The 24,550-nt window shown below is 42.1% G+C and overlaps 1 protein-coding gene across 2 annotated transcripts in view; it reads left to right on the forward strand.

The window, feature by feature from the left end:
- The first annotated feature begins 8,887 nt into the window (after positions 1 to 8,887).
- Aass (aminoadipate-semialdehyde synthase) overlaps positions 8,888 to 24,550 on the forward strand; it is a 55,220-nt gene continuing 39,557 nt past the window's right edge. Inside the window, exons 1-4 of one of the 2 annotated variants that reach the window (XM_028872999.2) lie at positions 8,888 to 9,018; positions 17,431 to 17,730; positions 19,215 to 19,391; positions 22,643 to 22,727. In XM_028872999.2, coding sequence (XP_028728832.1) covers positions 17,521 to 17,730; positions 19,215 to 19,391; positions 22,643 to 22,727 — 472 coding nt within the window. In that variant the 5' untranslated portion in view covers positions 8,888 to 9,018; positions 17,431 to 17,520. The remainder of the gene's footprint in view (positions 9,019 to 17,430; positions 17,731 to 19,214; positions 19,392 to 22,642; positions 22,728 to 24,550) is intronic. The other variant, XM_028872998.2, reaches the window with a different exon arrangement.

Here is a 24,550-nt window from a genome sequence, read left to right on the forward strand (position 1 = left end):
ATGCATCCAGGTAACAGTTATGCACTGCAAAGGACATCAGAAATGCAATTCTACCAGTACACAGAGAAGTAACCCAACGGCGCATGTGCCAAACAGCAGCAATCCAGGGTGCAGAAGAGATGGCTCTGATACCTCTTGCTCCAGAGTTAAACTTAAATCCATCTTATACAGAAGCAAGGAAGGAATGGGCCACCCAACAGAGACAGACTGACTAGAATTGACTGGTAAGATTCTGTTGTCTCAAGCACATCAGTGGAAAATTAGTAAGAGACTTTATGATTCGTGCAACTTGGGAAGAGAAGCATAAACTACTCTATTCACTTGCGCATTGAGGGAAAAAGACTGTCACAATCAGGGCTTGTGTCCTCTGTCTCTGTGGTAACCCAGGAGGTAGAGTCAAGTCACTACCCCATCCATACCCAGGAGAGAGACATGTCTAGAAGGTTGGAAAGTTTTTACAGTTAATAAATAGAACAAGTAAGTTCGTAAGTCAACACATTTCTCAAATACACTGGTGTGTACATTAGGTAGGTGAGTTTCAGCAAAATGGGAAAACCTCAGATAAAGACTTCAGATGCAGTCTGATATCATTCTGAATTTTTGGATTGATGGAAGCTAGGGTCTATTTGTGTATTCCAAAGGATTTACCTAACAGTCACAAGGATGTTAGGTCACATTCAAAGGCAGGGAATACACAGCTACTAAGAGGACTAAATATGACCTTAGATAACTTGACTCTGAGAGTCTAGCCTCTCCACATAATTGAAATTCTTGTCAGTCAGTAAGCATTTGTAGTCACAGCTACATGAACTTTTGTTCCCTGTTCCCTTGGGTGGCCAAGCATCACATTTTGTCCATGTGTGAGACCCAATGTTATTTCAGTGATCCTCTGGTTTTCTACCTCCTTGGACCTTTTCACATTTCCCTTACATCAGGAAGACTGATATTTTAGATCTCTGGATAGGCAGGGTATAAATTCCTGTGAAGACTGGAGAAACTCAATGGATCTTTGGTTGTGAGGATCATCAACCCTTAAACACAATGGATTGAAGTCTCAGAAGGAGAATTCAACCAGAATAGAAATATATGGGAAATTAAGGAGGCAAGGGAAGAGAAGGCTCTCCTTAGCTGAGCCTGAGTCTGGATGAAGCATTTTATGAATCAGAGATTCCAGCAGAACTCATCACATTTGCTATACAAGTTGCTTACATAGAGAAGGCATACCTTTTAGATAGAGGTGATTTCAAATAAGAATGTAAAAATACCAGTGAATTATCCTTAAGGCCTAAGGGACACATGACCTTCAATATGGCCAATTTACATCCCCAGCTGTAAAACTGCAATTATCTAGGAATCTCATCGAAAAACACTATTAGCAAACACTATTAGTAAACAGTGTGTTTTAATCCCCTCATACAATCTTTATGACCCTTAGGGGAGAAAGCTTGACTCTTGTCTCCAAAACCTGTCTTGCTGGCTGTTCCCAGCTGAAGCTCTTAAAAGATCATGTGTTTTAATCTTCCTCCACTCTAATCTTTGCTCACTACTTCTAGGTATCTTCTTCTTTGAGACCTTTGTCCTCATGAGTGGCTTAGGGGAGAAACACTGGGTTTTCTTTTGATTTTAATATATTGGATCCATTATACATCAGTGAGATTTTATGCAAAATTAGCTTCACCAGGGTTCGACTGCTAATACACAATTCTCACTCAACTCATCAAATACACTGATAGATATTTAAAATTGAAATTAATATGTACTTTGTTCACGGTGAGAGCACTTAATAAGCAGATGGACATGGTCTGAAATGTCGGTGAGTGACTTTCCTTGCACAGCTGACTGTCAACAGCTATCAAGGTTCCTGGTAAGATTTTTAAAGCATTGGTATATTTTTCTTTTAAAACATTAGAAACTAATTAATATGAATATATGTTACTTTGCTTGTCTATAATACCTGATGGTCTAATAAAAAGCTGAATGGCCAATGGCAAGGCAGGAGAAAGAATAGGCAGAGAGAATAAATAGAAGGAGAAATCTGGAAGAGAAAAAGAAGAAAGAGCAAGAGAACAAGGAGAAGAGGATGCTAGGGGCCAGCCACACAGCTAGTCATGGAGTAAGAGTGAAAGTAAGACATACAGAACTAAGAAAAGGAAAAAGCCCAGAGGCAAAAGGTAGATGGGATAATTTAAAGTTAAGGAAAGCTGGCAAGAAACAAGCCAAGGTATGGCCAGGCATTTATAATTAAGAATAAGCCTCCATGTATGATTTATTTGGGAGCTGGGTGGTGTGCCCCCAAGAGCCAAAACAACTAACTACAGAAACTGGCCAGGAAGTTTTAGGGGCAGGAACCCTGAAAAGGAACAGTTCTGATTCTTGTCATTGGCCAGAAACTAGACCTTGATTCTGGCCCCTGGCCCCTGGTCAGGAAGATTAGGATGGATCTCTCATTTCCAGATTTCTCTCTCTTTTAAATGAGCACTTCTGATTAGAAGCTATATGTAACAGTATGACTGAGACTCAAGACCAGACACCCATTCCTCCTGGTGAAGAGATCTCTGGATTATCCATGATAATCTTAACAGTGATGCTATCAATTTTTGGTTTTTGTGTATTCAAGGCCTGCCTTGTCTTAATTATGTCTCCTCTTATTTATAGTTGACCAGCACTCAGATGGTCCTGTGCAACCAAACTCAAACTATGAGACCCATTGATTGCCCTCCAAGTCTTAAAACATCAACAAGAGTAGAAACTCTTAAGTTCTATGTCCATCTCATAAATGGGTCTCAACTACTGAGGTGGGTATATTCCAGAAAATAACAGACTTGAAGGAACTTAGGATGGACCCCTTCATCATAGTCTACTTTGGACCCTACCTCCTGTTTCTCTGGTAATAATATATAGATAAACATCAGCTTTGCCACTTTTAAGACTTGAATTTCCAGGGCTTTGTTGAGGCCCATTAAGCATAAGCTATTTTTCTCCTTGTCAAAATAGTGGAATCTACCTGTGGCCCTGGGTAGAGACACACCATTCTGATGTGATCCAAATATTAGAACACCACATACTAGCATCTCTTAATCCCGATGGCCTGTTGATCACCTAATGAGGAGTCCACCTCACTGGAAATCTGCTTCACTTGAAGACATGCTAAGGAGATGGGGTAATTATTTCTTTAACGAGATAACATGTTTATCTTTTCTAGAAGCCTTTTTATGAGTGCAGCCACTTTCAGTTCCCTTTTTGGATAGGTATAACTTCACTTTTCCTTCTCTCTCTCTCTCTCTCTCTCTCTCTCTCTCTCTCTCTCTCTCTCTCTCTCTCTCTCTCTCTCTCTCTGAGTTGTTGGCCAAAACCCTAAGCATGTTTTCCCTGACTCTCTGGGATTTCTCTTTCTTTCCCTGAGCCTCCTCTTCTGCTGCACAGCTGTTTGTCAATCTCTACTGTTGAGTACACTGGCCTTCCTGGACTCCTGACTCAGAAGACATTGCTTTCTTCCTCTTATCCAGTCTTGTCATCTTGGCTTTGACCAAGATTTGCAGCTTGCCTGCCCTGTTGTTTTCTCTCACACTGTAACAAAATGATCTTCCTTCTCAGGCTATTATGAATCCTTTACTAACAAATTTGTCTTTATTACAGAGGGAACTGGATTTCCTGGGTAACACAATGAAAGTTGATCTTGAAAGTGTTAAGGAATTTAGAACCTTCTTGCATTTTTTTTTAAGGAGGAGCAGGTGAATTGGAGATGAATGTTTACAGCTTCTTTCATCTAAGTGTGGTGAGTGGGAGAACATTCAGGATCTCCACCCACAGCCGATCATAAAAATTCCAAGCTAGGTTTACCTGTGAGTGGTTCTGCTATTGCCTCCCTTGAAGGGATTCTTGAAGAGAGAGAAGGCAGGCTTCATTTTCAAGATAACCTGGGAGTTAAGGACAATAATACTTGTCACTTAAGAATTTGTACTTACTCAAACTTCTTTTAAAAATAATATTTGTATAAGTAACACATACTAACTGGTTGCCCCTGGAATGTCCACCAGGTCCCTCCCCTCAGATCCCAGGGAGTCCCTCAGAAGAGGGGAAGGAGGAATTGGGGTCAGAAGGGTTGAAAACATCAGGAGACTGTGGCCTGAGGCATCGGTTAATCATGGCTCACAGAGTGGTAAGGGAGTCCACAGAGAGTGAAGAGACAATCACAGAACCTGCGTGGGTCTACTCTAGGGTCTCTGCATGTATGTTATGGTCGTTGACTTGGTGTTTTGGGAAAACTCCTGACAGTGGGAGTTCGGGTGTCTCTGACTCTTTTGTCTGCTCTTGGACCCTCTTCCTGGGCTGCCTCGCCCAGCCTTGATATGAGGATTTGTGTCTAGTCTTACTGTATCTTGTTTTGCTGTGTTCAGTTGATAGGAGGCCTGCTCTTTCTTCAGGGAGATGGAGGACCAGTAGATCTGGAAGAGAGGGGAAGTGTGTGTGTGTGTGTGTGTGTGTGTGTGTGTAGGGGGACTGAAAAGAGTGAACAGAGGGGAAGCTGTGGTCAGGATGTATTGTATGAGAGAATAAATAAAAATTTAAAAATATTTGAAGTTTTTCATTCTGTTAGAACATTGTACTTACAATAATTTTGTTGTATACAAATTGTATGTAAACTTGCTGTTCATATAAAAATTGCAAATTTTGAGAAAAAATAGAACTAATTTGGGAATATTAGATTCCCTCCTCTTTATCTCAAATATCTATCTCTTTCCTCTTTATAACAGTGGGCATAAGAGCACTGGGTTCCTCCACAGAGCTTAAATATATTGGGAACATGTAGTATTTAATAATTTTTAAAATATACATTTATATGTGTTTGCCTGCATGTATGTACGTACACTATGTGTGTATCTGGTATCCTCAGAGGTCAGAGAGAATGTCCAGTACCCTAGAACTGGACTTACAGATGTCTGTAAGCCATCACATAGGCGCTGAGAACTGAATCTGGGTCCTCTGCAAGAGAAAGAAAGTACTGTTCACTATGGAGCCATCTCTCCAGTCCCACACTATTTAATCTTGATCTCTCTTGCTCTTCTGATGAAGGGAAATGATAAAGAACCCTAACAGACATGTTTAGTTTAGAGAGGTGAACATTTTTGTTAGTTGGATTATGTTTAGTATAGAAAATGAGATGTGAGAAAAAAATAAATAACTTACCTTTTTTCTTTTCTTTTTTCCCATTTTTTTTTTTAAAGCTAGTTACTTTGTAGAATACCGGGGTTAGTGTGACTCTCCTGCCCCCAGCAGGATTCCATGAAACAGTTATTATTATCCCATCATCACACAGGGAACTAAAGGTTAAAACAAACAACAACTGAAAACTAAGCAACCTGCCCGTGATTTACGACTTGACAGGAAAAAGTAAGGATTGTTAACCAGGCTGTTGACCCTTAGAGAGACAAGATTACACACTGTATTTCATGGTGGTTTTAGGCTGGTTCTACTGTGGAAAGTGAGAAAGCTGTGGAAGAAAGATTAGAAATTTGTGATTGAGGATGTGAAGATAAAGAGAATACAAATCAACCTACTTCCGGGGAAAATTCACATTTTTTCTCTTCAATTGGAGCTATGAAGTTTCAAAAAATGGTATACTCTCCAAAGCAGTAGTTCTCAACCTATGGGTCGAGACCCTTTTGGGGGGTTGCATATCTGATATCCTATATATCAAATATTTACATCATGATTCACATCAGTAGCAAAATTATAGTTATGAAGTAGCAACAAAATAATTTTATGGTTGGGGGGGTCACTACAACATGAGGAGCTGTATTAAAGGGCCACAACATTAGGAAGGTTGAGAACGAGAACCCTGCATTGAAGTGTTGACAGGAGAATTCAATAGATAAACATACCTGTAGATGTGAGAAAAAAAGCAAGAAACAGCTCTCACTTCAGTGGGAGTAAGGGACAATTCTGTTGGAACCAGATATGAGTGACCATGGCCCAGGAACACAGATTCAAGCTATCACAAATTCCAAGCTCCAACACGGCAGCAGTTAGCAGAACAATAATAACAAAAAGCACACATCAACATGCTTTTCAGACACATTGGTAGAAACCTCAGGTAAGTTATTTACAGTCAATCAGGGGGATCTCTGTAATAGACCTTGGATACTCTGTAGCAGGGTTCTTTAAGTTGGTGGAAGAGGTTTTATTTGTTAGTCACAGGATGTTAGGTTAGACACAGAGAAGGCCAAGGAGTGTAGTGATAGGAGATAAACTGTAGCTAGGCTGTGGGCGTGCAACATTCCAATTTCTCCACAGACACTGAAGTTCTAATCAGTTAGCCTGGTAGAAGGCTGAAGGTTAGGTTAGATGTCTTAGTTAGAGTTTCTCGTGCTGTGATGAAATACCAACACCATGACCAAAAGCAACATGGGGAGGAAATGGTTTATTTTGTTCACAGTTCCATAGAACAGTTTATTAACAAAAGCAGTGAGGGCGGGAACCCGGAACCAGGGATTCTGGAAGCAGGAGCTGACGGAGGAGTGCTGCTCACTGGCTTGCTTAGCCTGGTTTCTTATAGAATTCAGGACTAGCAGCCCAGGGGTAGCCCCGCAAGCACTGGGCCCTCACCCATGAAGCATCAATGAACAAAATGCCCTACAGACTTGTGGGTAGCCCAGTCTTAGGGAGACTTTTCCTTGATTGAGTCTCCCCTCTCTGATGATTCTATCTTGTGTCAAGTTGACCTAAATTATGCAGCACAAATGACCTCTTGTCAACTTGACACACAAACACATCACCATTAAGCCATAATTCTTCCTTTCTCACTCATCCTGAAGATCTCACATTGAAAACATAAATAACTTTAAAAATCCAGTCTTTACAAATTCAAACACACCAGAAGTGCAATCTCTTCAGAATAGCCAATCGCTCTAAAAATCCAAACTCTTTAAAAAAAAAAAAAGTCCTAAGGAAAGTCCAGAGGAAAGAACCAGGCACAGTCACAATGTGACCAAAGCAAAACCTCTAATAGTGTAAATTACTCAATGTCCAATTATCTGGGCTTCACTCATTATCTTCTGGACTCCTCCAAAGGCCTTGGGTCCCTTCTCCAGCTTTGCCCTCTGCATCACACACAGCTTCTAGGTCGTGGCCGGCTCCACTCCACTGCTGCTGCTGTTCTTGGGGGTCATCTCATGGTAGGCATCTCTAAATTGCTGGGGTCTTCTGCTGTTACTGGGCTGCGCTTTCACCACAAATTTCTCCTCGGCTCTCTCCAGGGACCCCAGTCATGTCACACAGTACCAAGCCTCAGCTTCTTTCCATGACCCCTTTCACAGCTTCAAAGCCAGCACCACCTGGGTGACAGTTAAACTGCCAGCACAAGGGACAACCTTGGCCATGTCTGGAACACAACTTCTGTGTGCTGACTCCCAGGAAACACTTTCCAGTAGATATCACCTCAGTGATGCTGGTCCCTTCTTAGTTAATCACTTCTAATCTCTCAGCTCCAGCTGACCTGCACTGAGTATTCCAGCAAAGCAAGGTTCCTCTTCAGTAGTTCTGGTATCTCCTTTATCATGGCTGATGCTTCAGCTCCAGTGCCCCAGAATCTTAATTCAAAATAACAAATGGCCCTGATAGAGTCTTTAAACTTCTCTGAGGCTTCACAAGCCAGGCTTCCAATGTCTGCCCTGCCCTCGACATTCTTATCTTCCAAGCTCCTACAGAACAGCCCACTGAGATCTCAACAGTCCATGGCTTTTCTATTCCAAAGTTACAAAGTCCTCCCACAATCCTCTCCAAGGGCAGCAGGTCTCTCCCATCAATACCCTACTACCCTGGTACCAGCTGTCTTAGGGTTTCTATTGTTGTGATGAAACACCATGATGAAAAGCAATGTGGGGAGGGAAGGACTTATTTTGCTCATATTTCCATAGGGCAGTTCATCATCAAAAGCAGTGAGGGCGGGAACTGAAGCAGGGCAGGAACCTAGAGGCAGGAGCTGATACAGAAGCCATGGAGGAGTGCTGCCCTCTGGCTTGCTTCCCATGGCTTGCTCAGTCTGCCTTCCTACAGAACCCCAGGACCACCAGCCCAGGGATGGCACTGACCACAGTGGCCTTCCCCCATGAATCACTAATTAAGAAAATGCCCTAAAGGCTTGCCTATAGCCAGATCTTATGGAGACATTTTCTTGATGTGGGTCCCTCATCTCTGATGGCTATGTTATGTCAAGTTGACAAACTATCCAGGACTTCAGGCTTATTTACAGAGACCTGCCTTCTCAAGTCTAAATGGGGGAGAAACTCGTGAAAACAGGAAGGATGATGCCCTTCCGGCTATTACCCTGAGGCTCCGCTATCGCGGAGGCTAGTCCTTATGGAAACACATTTTTCACCAACACTGGACTCTGTAATACATTCATCATCCACCAACTTCTGTTCCTTGAATGTGGTGTCCTCGGGTTCTCGGCTATCAGGATTCGAAAAACACGCCAGAATTCGAAAAATTCTCATCGGACTGGGCTTCCTAGTCCTGTTACAGGCTGTGAAAAGGTGCGTTTCATAAAACAAACATGAGACCTGCGCTTGCGACTTTTTCCAGGAAGATACGCTAACCTACTTAGTAGTTGCTGTCCAGACATTTCTTTCGTTCTTTTTGTCTTCGCCTGCTTTCCGCCACAGGCAGTTACAAACCTGGTCAATAACCATCTAGGGAGGATCTGAGCTAATCTCTGGGGTCAGAGATCTTTCAGGCTGTTGAACCTTAGGGTAGAACAGGGGCCGGGCATGACCTAGTACCTGGCAGCGCCGCGGATTGGCGGAAGAGAAGGTTGTTCCTTCGAGGCTGCCGCTGATTGGCTGCAGGAGGGAAGACTTGTGACGTACTTAAAAGTTGAGCAAACACCTCCCCCTCGCCCCCCGCCCCCCAAGCCAATTAAAAAAAAATTTTTTTTGGAGGGGGGGGCAGGGAAATTAGAGACCTTAGGATCCAGACTCAGGATCTCTGGGCTGCGCGGGACTGTTCAGAACCCACAAGGTGAGAAGGGAGCCGGGAGGGCGGCGCGGATGCAGGCGCGATCCGAGTCTGCAGGATGCACTTGGAGCTCCCAGCTCAACCGCGGGACTCCAGCTGTTGGCCCGTCCGGAGGTCGGCCTCAGTCCGGGAACCGCAGGGCGACGCTTGGGCCCCACTGTGAATGAGCTAGGGAGGGGGACAAGCTTTAGGCCTCCCGCCCGACCTTCCTGAAGGGAGGAAGGGCGGTGGGTTGAGCTCCTCGGCTTCTGCATAGGAAGGGGGAGGGGGGCGATGCACTTTGCCGGGGATGGGCGCTGGTGGTTGTGGCGCCGTTGCTCGGGGAATATGGGTTGATGTTGGAATTACGGTTTGCAGAGGGGATAACTTACTTGTTCTTGGACTGAAAGTTTCTTTGCCGGCCGTGGCTGATGGGGGGAGCAAGATTCTCCCTGAATCCCCCGCCCCCACCCTTGGCTCAGCGGAACTGTGACACCGAACTTCCCACGCCTAGCTGCAGGTTTAGGGCTGGTCACTCTGAGCTAGAGACCTAGCTGAGTCAGTCTGTACTCTAATTGTCATAAGCATGAGAGAGAAAGTTGGGCAAGTTGGGTTTCTGGTCTCTAAAACTCTCGATACCTTGGGCAGCTGGGCAGGCCAGGCCAATGCTGAAGGAGATGGCTCTTTGGACACGCTTTGTTAAGGACTCTGCCTGGTAGAAGGGAGGCGGGGCAGAGGGGGAGGAGGAGGGGGAGGAGAGAGAGAGAGAGAGAGAGAGAGAGAGAGAGAGAGAGAGAGAGAGAGAGAGAGAGAGAGAGAGAGAGAGAGAGAGAAATGATGATGATGACGAATAAGTGAATTCGTTCCTAAATCAATAGAGATTTCTTGGATATTATGGGTCATGAATTGTGAGAATGTGAGCAATATGTAGCTGGGACCAGCATTATGAGGCTCTGTACACCGCACTGAATGGTCAGTGATGTACACGGAGTCCTTCCAACTCTTTGTACAAAACACAGATGGCATGGTGTGTGTGTGTGTGTGTGTGCGTGTGTGTGTGTGTGTGTGTGTGTGCGCGCGTGTGTGTGTGTATTTTGCCACTCCACTCCTCCCTGCCATGAAGGTCAGTGGACCTAAGGCTACATAAACTTGTTGGCTGTGTAACCTGGTTGTTATTCTGCAGTGCCTTAGGAAGACAAAGATTGAGTTTGATTATTGGAGGTATTTCCCCAATGTTCAAGAAAATCATATTTCTTATCACAATTACTGTATTCATTGAATCTAAGGTGTCTTCAATTTAAGATGCATCTGTATTTTAGAGACGCTAAAAATGTGAAAACCTGTCTTAAACTTGTTGAAATAGAGTTAAAATGGTAATGAATTTTACATGTTCACCCGTGTCTAAAGAGTGGCATTCAAGACAGGCTCTTTCAGTTTGGGTTCTATTTTTTTCTTTCTTTATTTCTGAGAAGCACAATTTACCACAGTATGGCAAACAGCAAGGGCAAGTAGTGTCTTCTACTAGGGGTGTGGTTATGCTCACATTGGAGGAATCAGCAGGCTTGGACCATTTTCCTGTCTTCACATTCGTCGTTTAGAGCATATGAGACCGGCTCAGGTTGCTAGTGAAGGTTCACAACAGCCTTGAGGGTTAGTTGGATTTTGTAGATGATTCACAGACTGGTAAGGTGTGAATCAGGTTCATAGAGTAGATTCAGATGCTGGGACCATTTCAAGGAGGTGAGCCTGAACTCCTTGGCATCTGTCTCCTGCTGGAAACGTAGGCTTCTGGTTAGGGTGGTTAATGACACACTGTTGGAGGCTTAGGTGGGTGTCCAGCCTTCCTCTCTGTTGCCTTAGTGGTTTGTTTTTCTGTGTAGCGCACTTCAGCTGGATGTGGACAGGCTGACTTATATTCTAAAACTCCAATATGTCTGTAGTCCACATTGCCCACTCTCTACTGAGTTTAGTGGAATCAGAATAATATTGCTAAAGGGACTTTTTCTTTTCTTTTTAAAAAATTATGTTTAAACCTTATTTAATCCCCCCCCCCCGTGTGTGTGTGTGTGTGTGTGTGTGTCTGTCTGTCTGTCTGTCTGTCTGTCTGTTCTTGGGTGGGGAAGATGCATTGACCATCTAGTTCTTATTTATCTATCATGCATGCTCAATTGCATAGGTTTTTGTGATGTGTTCTTAAAATTTCTCATTTATTTTAAGATAAATAATTTAAAATGTTTACCTGGCTCACAAAAATTTTATATATATATATATATATATATATATATATATATATATATATATTTGCATGTTTTGATAACATGCATATATCATGTACTATTTGAATCAGGATAAATATGTCATCGTCTCAAACATTTGCGATTTCTTTACTAAGAATACTGTCAAATTCTCTTTAAGTTTTTCAAAATACATAGTACATTAGTATTAGAGTTATCTAATTGTGAAATAAATTTATTCTTTTTTAAAAAAATGTTTGAGGTTTTTTGATGTGTCAGTCACCTGGAATACAGAAGGGAATAAATCATATTTCCTACCCTGGAGTACCCAGTTTAGCGAGGAAACATGAATGCAGCAGATAACCATTTTGGATTGCACTGCAGTTCAGAACTTTGTTTTCCATTTCACTGAATCTCAGTCTGTGAGCTAAGAGAGTCAGGTTTTTGTTTGTTTGTTTTGTTTTTGAGACAGGGCCTCACTATGTAGCTCTGGCTGTCCTGGAACTCACTCTGTAGACCAGGCTAAACTCCATCTCACAGAAATCCACCTGCCTCTGCCTCCCAAGTGCTGGGATTAAAGGCCTGCACTACCACACCTGGCTTCAAGAATCAGGTTTTTCTGTCACTGCATGACAGCAGCTGAGGGGTCGAGAGAATATGAATATTCCAAGACCAGATAAATTAACCGGAAGAGACTTCAAAGTCTCCCTGTAGTCATTTTTGTTGCTGTGCCAAAAAACAAAAATGCCCGATAGAAGCAATTTGAAGGGAAAGAGATTTTTCTTGGCTCACCTTATAAGAAGGGATGAAGTCCATGACCAAGGGAAGACATGAGAGTGTGAGTGTGAGGTTGCTGATCTCATGTGGTCCAGAGTCAAGACGTAGAAAGAGATGAACACTGGTGCTCAGGCTGCCCCTCTTTCCTTTTACTCAGCCCAGGATCCCAGCCTGTGGGATGGCACCACTCGCATTCAGGAAGGGTCTGCCCTCCTCCATTAAACCTCTCTGGAGATGCCTCACAGACACACAGAGGTGCATCTCCCAGGGCATTCTAAATCTAGTCGAGTTGACAATGAAGATTAACCGTCACAGTCCAGACGATTTTAAATTTTACTTTTTTATTTTTATTTTGTGTTCTTTAACCATTTGGCTAGCACTTTTATAATAGATTCAACATGGAAGCATTCGAGAAATGTACTGGGGAAGAGGAAGTAAAAATCTGGGGCCGGTGCCTTTGCAATTCCAGGCTTGGTTCCAACAAGCCTTGGAGTTGGGAGGGATTTGGCTTAGTTAGAACTAAGCCATTGTTAGATTCTCTGTTGGCACTGGAACTCTTGAAATTCCCAGGAACACTATGGTCTGGGAAATGGTAAGAAGCATAGGTATGGAGTCACTATGTTACTTTACATATACTAGGAAGATATGGTATATGGAAATATACCAGTATGTATTTTGTTTTAAAATACTAATGTATGTGCCTGGGGAAATGCCCAGAGATTAAAAACACTTGGCTGTTTTTGCAGAGAACTGAAGTTCTGTATCTAGCTCCCATGTCATGCAGTCCATGAATACCTGGAACTGCACTCCAAGGACTTGGATGTCCTCTTCTGGATTCAGTGGCTATACTAACAACCCTAACACAAGCACATGCATATGCACACCCACACAAATAAATCTTTAAAAAAGTACCAAGTATATTTTAAAATATGTCTGCAATTTTTTAAATGAACTAAAAAGACAAATATAAACAATTTGCATTTCTTATAATGTTACGTTATTTCTTCATCTGGGGTCTATGCTAACCCTTTCCTAGTCTCTTAATATTTAATCCAGATGTATATCTGATTGCTGCAAATAACTTGGCATTGGAAAACCTCTCCATGTGATTGAGTAGTTCCAGTAACTGGAGTATGGGGAGTAGGATTGTTGTAAAGATTTCAAACAAATGGTCCCTAAGACATGCCTGAGTATAGAGTCGAGAGATGGAACATTCGGTCTTAATTTCTTCAATATGAATGTACATTTCTAATCATATTCGTGTCCTGGTGGAAGTGGTAGAAGTTCAGGGAAACCCTGCTTAGGTCTTTGTGTTTTGTGATTTTACGCTGGCCTTGTGCCGTGGTTCTCAACCATCCTAACATTGCAACCCTTTAATACAGTTCCTCATGTGGTGGTCACAACCATAAAATTATTTTCATTGCTACTTCATAACTGCTATTTTGCTACTTTTATGAATTGTGATGTAAATATCTGATATGGAGGATGTCTGATATGTGACCCCAAAGAGGCCATGACTCACAGGTTGACAACTGCTGGTCTAGTGATTCCTAAGTCTAAAAAGTGTTTCGTCATGAATAGTTGTTACACAAAAGGTTGGAGGGGCTTAGAGGAATTTTTGATATTTGCTAGAAGAATGAAAAGATCTGTGAAAGGCCTGGAGAGATGGCTCGTTTGGTAAATTACTTGCTATGCAAATGTGAAAACCTGAAAAAGAGCCACTGGAGATGCTGTTACAAAGCAAGTGTCATTGCTATGGAGTGTTCTGTTGCTAGCAGTGTGTCTCCGTGATACTCTGGTGATGGTTAGAGGCACTTTAAGTTCCCAATGAATCCTATGTGAGCAGGAATATAACATAGAGCTATCCTTTTTTTTTTTTTTTTACCCCCACAAAGGCACAGAGAAGAATGCTTTTAAACTTATATTTTTGTACCTGAAATGTTGACCTTCAATGTGTTGGAGAGAAAAAGATTAGACTTTTCAGGGTAAAGGTCTTCCCTTACCCCTTGATTATGTGACACCCCCTTTCTCTTTTCTTCCTCTTCTTTGTGTCTCCCCAGCTCTTTCCTCTCCTGTTCCCTTCACAGCTTCCTTACGCTGCCTCCTCTTATCAGCACTCAGTAGTGTCAGCTGATTTCACTAGAGTCAATGGGTAAGCCAGAATCATTCCACCTTGTCTGGAAATAAACATGGCATTTGCTTCCTAATATTTTTACAGAAAGCATGACATCCTGGACCAGAGCAATACAGAGCAACTCTCCCAGTCGTTGCTGGGAAATGCCTCCTCCTGCCAGCACAGTTGTGAAGTCCCCACTGATGTTAACTCCCCTCCTTTTCCTGGGGCTGGGGGTGGAACCTGCTTTCAAGCTAGGCACATGCTCTTCCTTTGAGCTCCATCCTCAGTCCATTTCCTAGTTCTTGATGACCTTAGGTGACTGGGAAGCTCTGTGCTGAGACCAGATTTCAAAGTTTACCAATTTACAAGTGACCGGTAATAGCTCCTATAGTCTCAGCCCCTTTTGTTCCCCAAACAACCAGAGGTCTAGAATTTACCTTGGCAGGGACTCAGGAAAGACTTTCAGTCGACAGAGGAATAGAGGTCAAGAGGTGAGCATTGATAATTGACTAAAGTTGGATGCCGGATTTCTTTTTTTTTGAAGTCAGAGCTGGTGAGAGTAGCAGTGTGTCAAACCTCCTTGTCTAGTACAATCCCTGGCCTCTGGCAAATCAGAGAAAAGCACAGGCTTTAAGCTTCATCCTAGGAATTCTGCTTCTGCTCAAAAGTGAACCACCCAGGCAGACTCCAGTGTCCTATTGTTCGTCTTCGAGGAAGGAACAATAATACTATCTACGTTAGGTTTTTTGCAAGAAAGAAATGAGTTAGTATCTGTGAAGGGTGCAGCATAGTGCTAGGTTTATAGTTTTTAATCAATGGTAACTTATTTTGTTTTAAAATGTGAATTACAGGGATCTAATAATTTTAGAATTCCTTACGAAAAGTGCGTGTAGCTTCCTTAAGAGGAGCCTAGTTTCTGATGACTGTGTCTCCTACTTCCCTTAGACTGTATGGCTTTGCATATGTGTGTCCCCTGCTGTCTCCAAGCCCACACCCACCCCGGAAAAGGAGAGGATGCCACTGAATTTGGGAAGGCGACTTTGGTTAATCACCACACTTGAGCTGGGCCTTGGAAGAAGGGACACTAACTAATGGGAATGTATGCACGTGCCTTCATTTAGGGCCACAAAGGGAAACTCATAATATGGTCACCTGTGAATTCAGGAAGTGCAGTGTGTGTGTGTGTGTGTGTGTGTGTGTGTGTGTGTGTGTGTTCGTGTTCAAAGGAAACACTGTCTTTGGAGTTGGTATTTAGGAACAAAGACGTTCAGGTCAGGTTCATGAGATATTGTATGTGGTCCTTTGATTGGGGGACAGTAGATGTTATAGACTTGGGCTTAAATTTAATGTAGTTTTTTGAGTATCCAAATTATATAAATAAGCAAAAAATGCATGTAGTGTTAGTAATACTTCACTGAAATATTAAGCACTGGTGTGTTCACCTGTATGATATGTGAAATGTTGTTCCACTGTGCCTTTCTTGGCTCTTGGTGAGTTTAGCATGTGGAGATAGGGTCCCACAAAACTTATTGGCCATGAAAGCTGCCCTGAGTCATTGACATTCAGCTTGTGTTTTGAATTCAGAGAATGAAATGCGTACCATGGAAGACGAGTTTTAGACAGAAGGTTCATTATAGTTCACCACAGGTGGGAGCTTAAGAGTGATGGAGAGGGCTCTGTTTCTGTACAGCAAGAACAGGCCCAGGGAATAGCAAACTACTCTAGCTGCTACAGAGGGAGCTTTTACAGGACTTGGCAGAGACCTGGGTGAGCGATGGGGAAGGGGAGGGGCTGGTCAATCCAGCTGGCTTACCCACAGATAATTCAGCAACTTGTCTCAATTCCTCTCATCCTGTAAAGAGTCTCTTCTGGAAGTTTTGGTCTTCAGCAAGAACATTCTTAGTACTGATCCTTGGGGGACCCTACCTACCTCACCAGTTTCTACCTCTTGTTGTCATCATGCAGTTCATCTCTGCCAAAGGCTGGACTGGTACCCTGCTGTGTTTCTGGTACCTGGCATGGTTTCTGCTGTGTCCAGCTGACTCTTCCTGGATGTCTTCCTTGCTTTCTCCTCTGGTTCTGTTGTGAAGTGCTCTCTACATTTATAGAGAGCAAGTGCTTGTGAGTGTTTGGTCTCTGTTGCCATCTGTGAGAAAGTTATTCCTTAGAGCTTGAATTCCCAAGTGACTGAAATGTGTTCCTTCATCACATAAAAAGGCTTACTATGTGCTGTCTGTAATGAGGAAGGAATTTCTAGAACTATGAAGTCATGGATAGGATTATTATTATTTTTTTGAGAATATATAACCCCTATAATTTGCTGTCAACCTTGCATAGGAAAACAATAGCATCTGAATTAAAATTATCAGTAATATTTGGTTTCAAGGTGTATACAAACATTTGAAAAGGATAAAGTAAATACTTTTAGACCCAGATATTTGCATGGAAAAGCCTATATAAAACTTATTTGTATGGGGAACAGAATATTTGTTTTGTAAATATGTTTGTTCTGACTAAGTGAGTGGAATTGTGCATACTTGACTAGCAGCAAGAGAACTGCTTGAGACCAGCAGGGTAGAGGGCTGAATATGGGAAGAAGGAAGCCTTACTGATCTGTGAGAGGGAAGCTGGAGTCTGTGGTGAAGGAATCCATGCCATTGAGTGGCTGGTTTTAACTTACAGTAGTTGGGGGAACAGTATTTTTGTTAAATTCAGCCTAGAAAAATTATCACGAAGTGTTTTGTTTTGTTTCCCATTTTTGAGACAGGGTGTAGCTGTGTAGCCCTGACTCACTTTGAACCCATGACAACCCTCTTGCTTCAGCCTCCTGAATACTGGGATTACAGGCACATGCCACCAAACTCCGCTATCGTGTGGTATCAAGGTTTACACATGCTTCCTTTTTATTTCTGTACATCTTATTGTGGACATTAAAAACAAAAAACAAAACAAAACAAAAAACTCACTTTCGGCCACTAGGGGGCAGAGCACACTGAGTGACTCCTATTCAGTAAACTTGGGAGAAATATCAGGAGGAGCATTGAAGATGCTTGTATACCGTTATAGGAATTTCAATTTATAACATCAAACTAGGGACCAGTTTGTAAAAACTGATATCTGTTATCTCTTTCTCTTTCTATACTCAACTAACATGTTTAAACTTTTGTCCTAAAAACATGTTTAATAAAACATTTAAGAAGTTACATTAACCAATCTTTGGAGACTTTAGTTTGGTTTGTTAAAGGCACATTTACTGCCAGAGATTTGTCCTGCCCATGTCTACCAAGGGTTGGTTCTCTTTTGCAACAGATTTCTAAGGAGACCAGAACTCATCTGTGAGCCCTCCGCTCTATTCTGGGTTGCTGTTGAAATTTGCCTTTACAGCTACCAGACTTGAAGATGCTGCGAGCGCAGAGGCCAAGACTGGCCAGGCTGAGAGCCTGCCTCTCCAGAGGTCTCCACCAAAAGCCAGTGATGGCACTCCGGAGAGAGGATGTGAATGCCTGGGAGCGCAGGGCACCTCTGGCTCCCAAGCACATCAAGGGCATCACCAAACTGGGATACAAGGTCTTGATACAGCCTTCCAATCGCCGGGCCATTCACGACAAGGTAACTACTTTCAACTTTAGAAATGCCTGTGGACACAACAGTGGTAATCCAGAAGCATCTGAAAGGAAACTAAATGTCCTCCTTTCACTTTAATTCCATTACTTTCCTAAAAGTATTTTTTTTTTTCACTCAATTCCACGTGTTTTCCCCCTGACAGTTTAAGGGTCTGCTTTCAGAATTTTCCGAGTCTCTCAGTCATTCTCTCCTTCAGGCACAGCCCCTCTTCTGGGACTAGAATGGCAAAGACCAAGTCGCCGTTCTTGCACCCAGGAACGCTCTCCTTCAGGCACAGCTTATTCTTCATGAGGTTGTACCTCAGCAGTCATGTTGATAGCCCTTTACATCCATCTCTCTGTTTACTTTCTGAAATTATCATACCAGAAGTTATATTCTCATTCCAGTTTTAGGAATACGTATGTACTTTACCTTTCCTGGATCATTTGAAAGTAGATTCCAGACATTCTAACACATTAGCATTTAATGCTTTTCTGGGCATCTCCTAGACAGTGCTTTCTTACAGAACCACTGCATTATTTTCACACAAGAACACAATCAGTGCTTTTTTGCTTTCTTTTGTTTTAGACCAGTCCTCATGTAGCCAAGATTATCTTTTAATTTTCTGTGTAGCCGTGAATGATCTTGAATTTCTGACCCTTGTTCCTCTACTTCCCAAGTGCTGGGATGGCAGCTATTATGCAGCCTGCCCTGCTTCTCGTATGATCTGTGTTCAAATTCCCCACTGGCTCAATTGAGGCTTACCTAAGCTTCCTACAGGCTATTGTTCTGTATCTTTAGTTGTGATCTGGGGCATCTCCTCCTTTCCTGATTTTATTCTAATGACATTGATTCCTTTTTGAAGAGTCTAGGAAGCTGACCTGTTGCATGTTCTGCTTTTGAATAGAACTAGTCCGAATATATCCTTAGGATTAGATTTAGGCTAGACATTTGGGGCATAAATGTCAGTCACATATCATCTTTCCAAAGAACCAAATCAAAGAGTCAAGATACCAAGATGCCCCACCATCAGCAATATGTGATCATTGGTCAAGGTGGTTCCCAGATGATCTCTCCAGTGTGGAAATGTATCTCCACCTTTGTCATTACTGTATGCTATTCGTACATAATACACATACAGTTTTTCTTTTCCTTGTGCAGGGGTCTCCTGTAGTTCAGACTAACCCAGAACTTACTAGATCGACAATGATGACCTTGAACATCTGCCCCTCCTGTCTCCATTTGTGATCAAAGTATAATCTGCTCTTAAATATGAGTGAACAGTGGATTTTCCAAATGTTTTCCTATAAAAGCCAAGCAAGATGGATAATATCTTTTTTTGAGGAAGCTACATTGTTATTTGTACTAAACCCCATCCTTCACCAAACTCTATCCTTCTGAAGGTTGTTGTACCTTTGTACTTGTCATCAGAGAAAGTCATGACCACGACAATCTGCAAGAGTAACCTTTGGTCCAAATTTGATCCCCAGGAGTATGCCAGGGCTGGCGGCATTCTTCAGGAGGACATCACAGAAGCTTGTCTAATTTTGGGAGTAAAAAGGCCTCCAGAGGAAAAACTGATGTCCAAGAAGACTTATGCCTTCTTTTCCCATACAATAAAGGCCCAGGAAGCCAATATGAGTTTGTTGGATGAGATCCTGAAACAGGTAATTGTGACCAGTATTCATGAACAGTAAAGTGAGTGTCTGTCACTCACTTCAGTAGGAGATGTGGTCTATGGCAGGGTGCCCAATGAAGAGTTGTCCTTGGTTGTACAGGTTTGGAGTACACATAAAACAATGTATCTCATTATCTTACATATTCTGAAATGGAAGCATAAAAGTTTGCCCCCCCCCACAAGCCATTACTAATTTATAAGGTTAAGTGTGTAAATACCACCATGTAGAATTCCAGAGCTGGAGAGAGCATCAGAGATCATGCAGACTAACATCTTGTTTTTCACATGGAACTCAGAGAGGTACAGTAGCTTAACTGAGGTTATACAGCTCTATGGCACAAGAACAGGACAAGAAATGCTTTTATATTCATTACTAGTCATAAGAGAGGAAGTATATTTTGAGGTTTAAATACTGTGAAAACATTAGTAGCTCCTTAAAATGGGACTGTCCACTGAATGAAAACAGTTTTGAGTGCCTACAATGTGTCTGAAACAACTCACCAGCATGAAAATGCAAAATAGCCATTACCCTTGTGTTTGTGGTGCCACATTCAGTGGGAGGAGATAGAGATAAGCAAAGAAGGCAGCCTATGTCACCAGGAAATACTTGGTAGAAGAGATATGGTCCTGAAGGAGAAGGGGACATGGACACCAAAAGGGGGTAGCGCAACTGTTGATAAGGCCTCATCCCAAAGGTGGCATTTGGGAAGATATTTAAAGGAAACAAAGGACTGAGCCATGTCTGATGGTGATGAGTCTTCCAAGCAGACAAGCACGTAAAGAAAAGGAACCAAGGGTCTTTGTGAGTGGGTGGGTAGAGTGGGTCATGTGCTAGTGTGTTTAGTCTTCCTATTATGTGGATAATGGTTGGAGTTGGGAGGAGGAAAGCAACACTAATCAGATGACTTAGTCTAGGGGCAGTCAGACTATAGGCAATAGATGAGGGTGGCTGGCTCCTGGGTGGTAGAGTAGATGCTCTGATGTTTGGGGAACCCTAATTGCATTGTAGAGGTGAGTCCTACAAAATTCCCTGATTAAAGGAAGGTGGGATTTGAGGAAAGAAGTCAGCAGTGATTAGAGCATGGGCTTGAGCAACTGAGAATAGCCACTATAGATTGAGAGTGTTTATATGAGGACAGCAAGCTGGGATGCCCAAATTGTATATGAAGAGGGCAAGCCAGGATGGCCATGTTGCATATGAGGAAAGCAAGCTAGGATGTTGTATATGAGGAAAGCAAGCTAGGATGGCCATGTTGTATATAAGGAAAGCAAGCTAGGATGACCATGTTGTATATGAGGAAAGCAAGCTAGGATGGCCATGTTGTATATGAGGAAAGCAAGCTAGGATGGCCATGTTGTATATAAGGAAAGCAAGCTAGGATGGCCATGTTGTATATGAGGAAAGCAAGCTAGGATAACCATGTTGTATATGAGGAAAGCAAGCTAGGATGTGGTATATGAGGAAAGCAAGCTAGGATGGTTTGTGGGAGCCCACAGAGGTTTTCTAGTGAGATCTGAGCTTGCTTTATCTAGCAGGGCTGCATAAGGGGATGACTTGACCATGTGTGTGGTTACCAGGTATTTGGAAAGGTCCACACTTGGCTGTGTAGTATGCTTTAATCTAGCAAGGCAGGGTGTGTGTGTGTGTGTCTTTTGCTCCACCCCTTGGCATTGTTATAAAAAGCCCTTTTGAAGAGCCAGAAGGGGCTGGTGGATTTTGAACCAGGTCCTCCCGAAGCTATCCTGTGTTTCTGTCTGTCTCATCTCTGCTATATTTCTATCTATAAATTCCGTATACCTCTCTTCTCCTCATAGGAACCCTGTAAAAGGTGGGAGCTGGCCTCCCACGCTGGCTATGTTGTATATGAGGAGAGCAAGCTAGGAGACCATGTTGGTAGCATAGGGGTTTAGCTTGTTGGATATCTACATTTTAACAGTTGTCAGAGAAGTTGATAGTATGTTGGAAATGAGTCTGTAGCCTAGGAGAGCAGCTTCTCCTGACCAGCACTATCAGAGACCCGGCGGTGTATATAGTTGGGAGGTTGGATGAGTGTGGGAGTGAGTGGAGATACAGATCTCAGCCAAGGCCTATGGCCTGTAAGGATGACAGAACATTTGATATAGAATCTGAGAATGGAGCAGAGGGTTGTGTTTACCAACAATACAAATAATGGAGGAAATGGATTTTATATGGGGTGATAGGATACGTTCCTGTTAATTTCAAAACCACTTTAAAGCAAATAAACTCTTTTATGGACATTTTGCTATATGTACCTTTGGTCCTCATCAAAAAAATTAATAAAAACAGACCCAGCAGGATGGCTTTTGGGCAGCACGCTAACAAGTCATTCAGAGTTGAATATACATTACATATCATTACATTTATAAACTTGATTTTAAATTGTGCAATTTTTCTCCCAGTACTGGGGTTACAACCCATGACCTTGCACATGCTAAGTAAGTACTCTGTGTTCTACTTAGCAGTGTACCCCAGGCCCCTAACTCCTATTATCTTTGAAGAGATAAAAGTATTATATAATTATAACATAGCTTTTAAGAATACATTAATGGGGCTTTCCTGAGAGAGGGAAGGTCTTTGAATAAAGAGAAAGAATTTGTGTTTGCCAAAGATGAAGAAAAGAAATGTAAAGATGGAAAGAGAAGGGAGATAAAGAGGGAATAAAATGGAGAGGAGAGAGAGGGAAAGAGGATGTTGGACTTTTTGTTACTATTTTTTAGGTAAAAAGGGATATTTAAAAATGACTGAGGAGCAATGTATAGGAAGAATATATATGCAAGAAAGAGGTAATAGTTCAAGAAGATTGACTGGGAAGGACTCGGAATGAACCAGGATTTGCTCACACACAGGGATTCATCTTAGGAAGGATGTATTTTCTTTGGAACCAGAAGACTGACGATAAGTAGGGACATAGGTGTATTTCAAATGGTCTTGGGCGGGTTGGGAACGTGATGACTTAAAGGAAACCTTTGCCCTCCATTATTTCCTTTCCTTACTTCAAAGGATATTTAACACTCAGTTCATTCCTTTAGCTCTGATTACATCTGGTTTGTGACCAAGCATTTTCAAAGCATTTGATGGTGCACCTGCTGATAATGGGTTAGTAAGTCAACATGCATTTTCTAAGAGAGAAAAAATTATATAAAATTTTTACTTCTTTATGTGTGACTTACTCGCTGAATTTGCCTGGTTGCAACAGTTTCTTCTTTCCCTTTCTTCAGGAAATCCGACTCATTGATTATGAGAAAATGGTGGATCACAGAGGGTCTCGGATAGTGGCATTTGGACAATGGGCAGGTGTGGCAGGTAGGTATGACAGGGCTCTGTGTAGCTTTCTAAGTGTGTCTCAGCAGTGCAAGTGTGCTTTCTCTTTCCTATGTTTATTGGTAAAACAAAAAACAAGAAAAAGAAGCAGGCAAAAGGTTAATACCTAGGAATAGATTCTAGCTTTTTAGATGATCCTGTTGGAGAAACAAAGTTATGTTTGGTAATGGGATATCATAAGTAGAAAATCGGGAGAAGGGGAATCTTCTTGACCAAGTGAGGGGTGAGCCCCTGTTGACTACTGTTCCAGGTCATTTGGAACTTACCCAGGTGAGTGTTCTCTGTAGAGAAAATGAAGACATCAGAAATAAGCTGATTGATTCAGAAGTAACACCATGCCTGTGAATAGGATGTGGCTTTTATTTAAACAATGATGGAGGCAAGATAACACACAGGTATAGTGACAATGATATTTGCTGGAAGAAGGGCACTGAGCTGGAAATAGCTGTTGGGGGGGGGGTTGTCCTTGAGCTAGCACATCTGAAGCTGAGACTTGATGGATGCTTAAAGCCTATCTAAGCAAGTAAGAAGCAGGGAAGCCTCGGCACATATAAAGCTCTGCTATCAATAAAACTGAAAAAAAATCTAGCTAGATGAAGAAAAAGGGGAGTTGGCACTGTACAGAGAGAAGAAATACATAGTAATCTCCTCTACAAACATTGAAAGAACAACAAAAAAATGTACTATGGCTAGTGAGCTTGATGAACTCATGAATTAGACAAACCTTTAAAAGATACAAATGGCTGAAACCACTGCAAAAAATATTGATTTTTACAGTATTAAGTAAATTCTACTCATTAGAAAGGAAAACATGAAGCTTGAGGCAGGAGGATTGTCATGAATATGAGGCCAGTGTGGGCTACATAGCGAGACTCAAAAAGAATTTTACTTTAATTTAAAATATTTAATTTTTTGTGAATTTCATTCGTGAGTACTGTATTTACATCATTTCCACCTCTCCCTCTTTTTCCAACCTCTTCTACATTCCCCACGCTCCCTCTCGAATCTATGACCTCTTCTTAAATTATTATCACACACACACACACACACACACACACACACACACACACACACACCCTGCTGAGTCAGTTTAGTGTTGCTTGTATGTACATGCATTTTGGGTTGACCACTTGGGATTGGATGACCTATCTGGGAGCTCATTCCTGGAGAAAACCTATTCCTTTTCTCTCAGCAGCCATTGGTTCCCTGTGGCTCCTCATCTAGGGGTGGATCTTATGAAATTTTTCTCATAACATTGGCATATCAACTGGTGCATGTCACTGTGCAGGTCTTGTTTAAACAACCATATAACTGGTACTTGATAAATACAGCTTTCCTGCCATGTCTAGAAGACACTATTTAGCAGCAGATGACCTGCCCCACCCCACTGGTTCTTCCACAATTTTTCTTGAGTCTTAAATGTAGGGGTTACACTGTAGATGTATCAATCAGAGCTCGGTCACTCATTTTCTGTATTTTGGCCAATTGTGGATCTCCATAATAATCTCTTATCTGCTGAAAAAAAAAGCTTCTTTGATGAGAATTGAGAACTACTCTTAGTGAGGATAATTAGAAGTATTTAGAACATAGTTAGAAATTGTATTGGTTTTAGAAAATGTCAGTAGTAAGGTCTTTTCTAATGTCTCTAAACCATTCAGCCATGGGTAGTTGGAGAGTTTTACAGTTTCAGGCATACATTCCCTCCGATTGAGTAGGCCTTAAGCTCAATTAGACAGCTGTTGGTTATTCTTAATATAAAAGTGTTGGTTATTCTTAATATAAAAGTGAACTATTGCACCATTGGG

Source organism: Peromyscus leucopus, chromosome 3 (assembly GCF_004664715.2).
Source record: "Peromyscus leucopus breed LL Stock chromosome 3, UCI_PerLeu_2.1, whole genome shotgun sequence".
Classification (NCBI taxonomy): Eukaryota; Metazoa; Chordata; class Mammalia; order Rodentia; family Cricetidae; genus Peromyscus; species Peromyscus leucopus.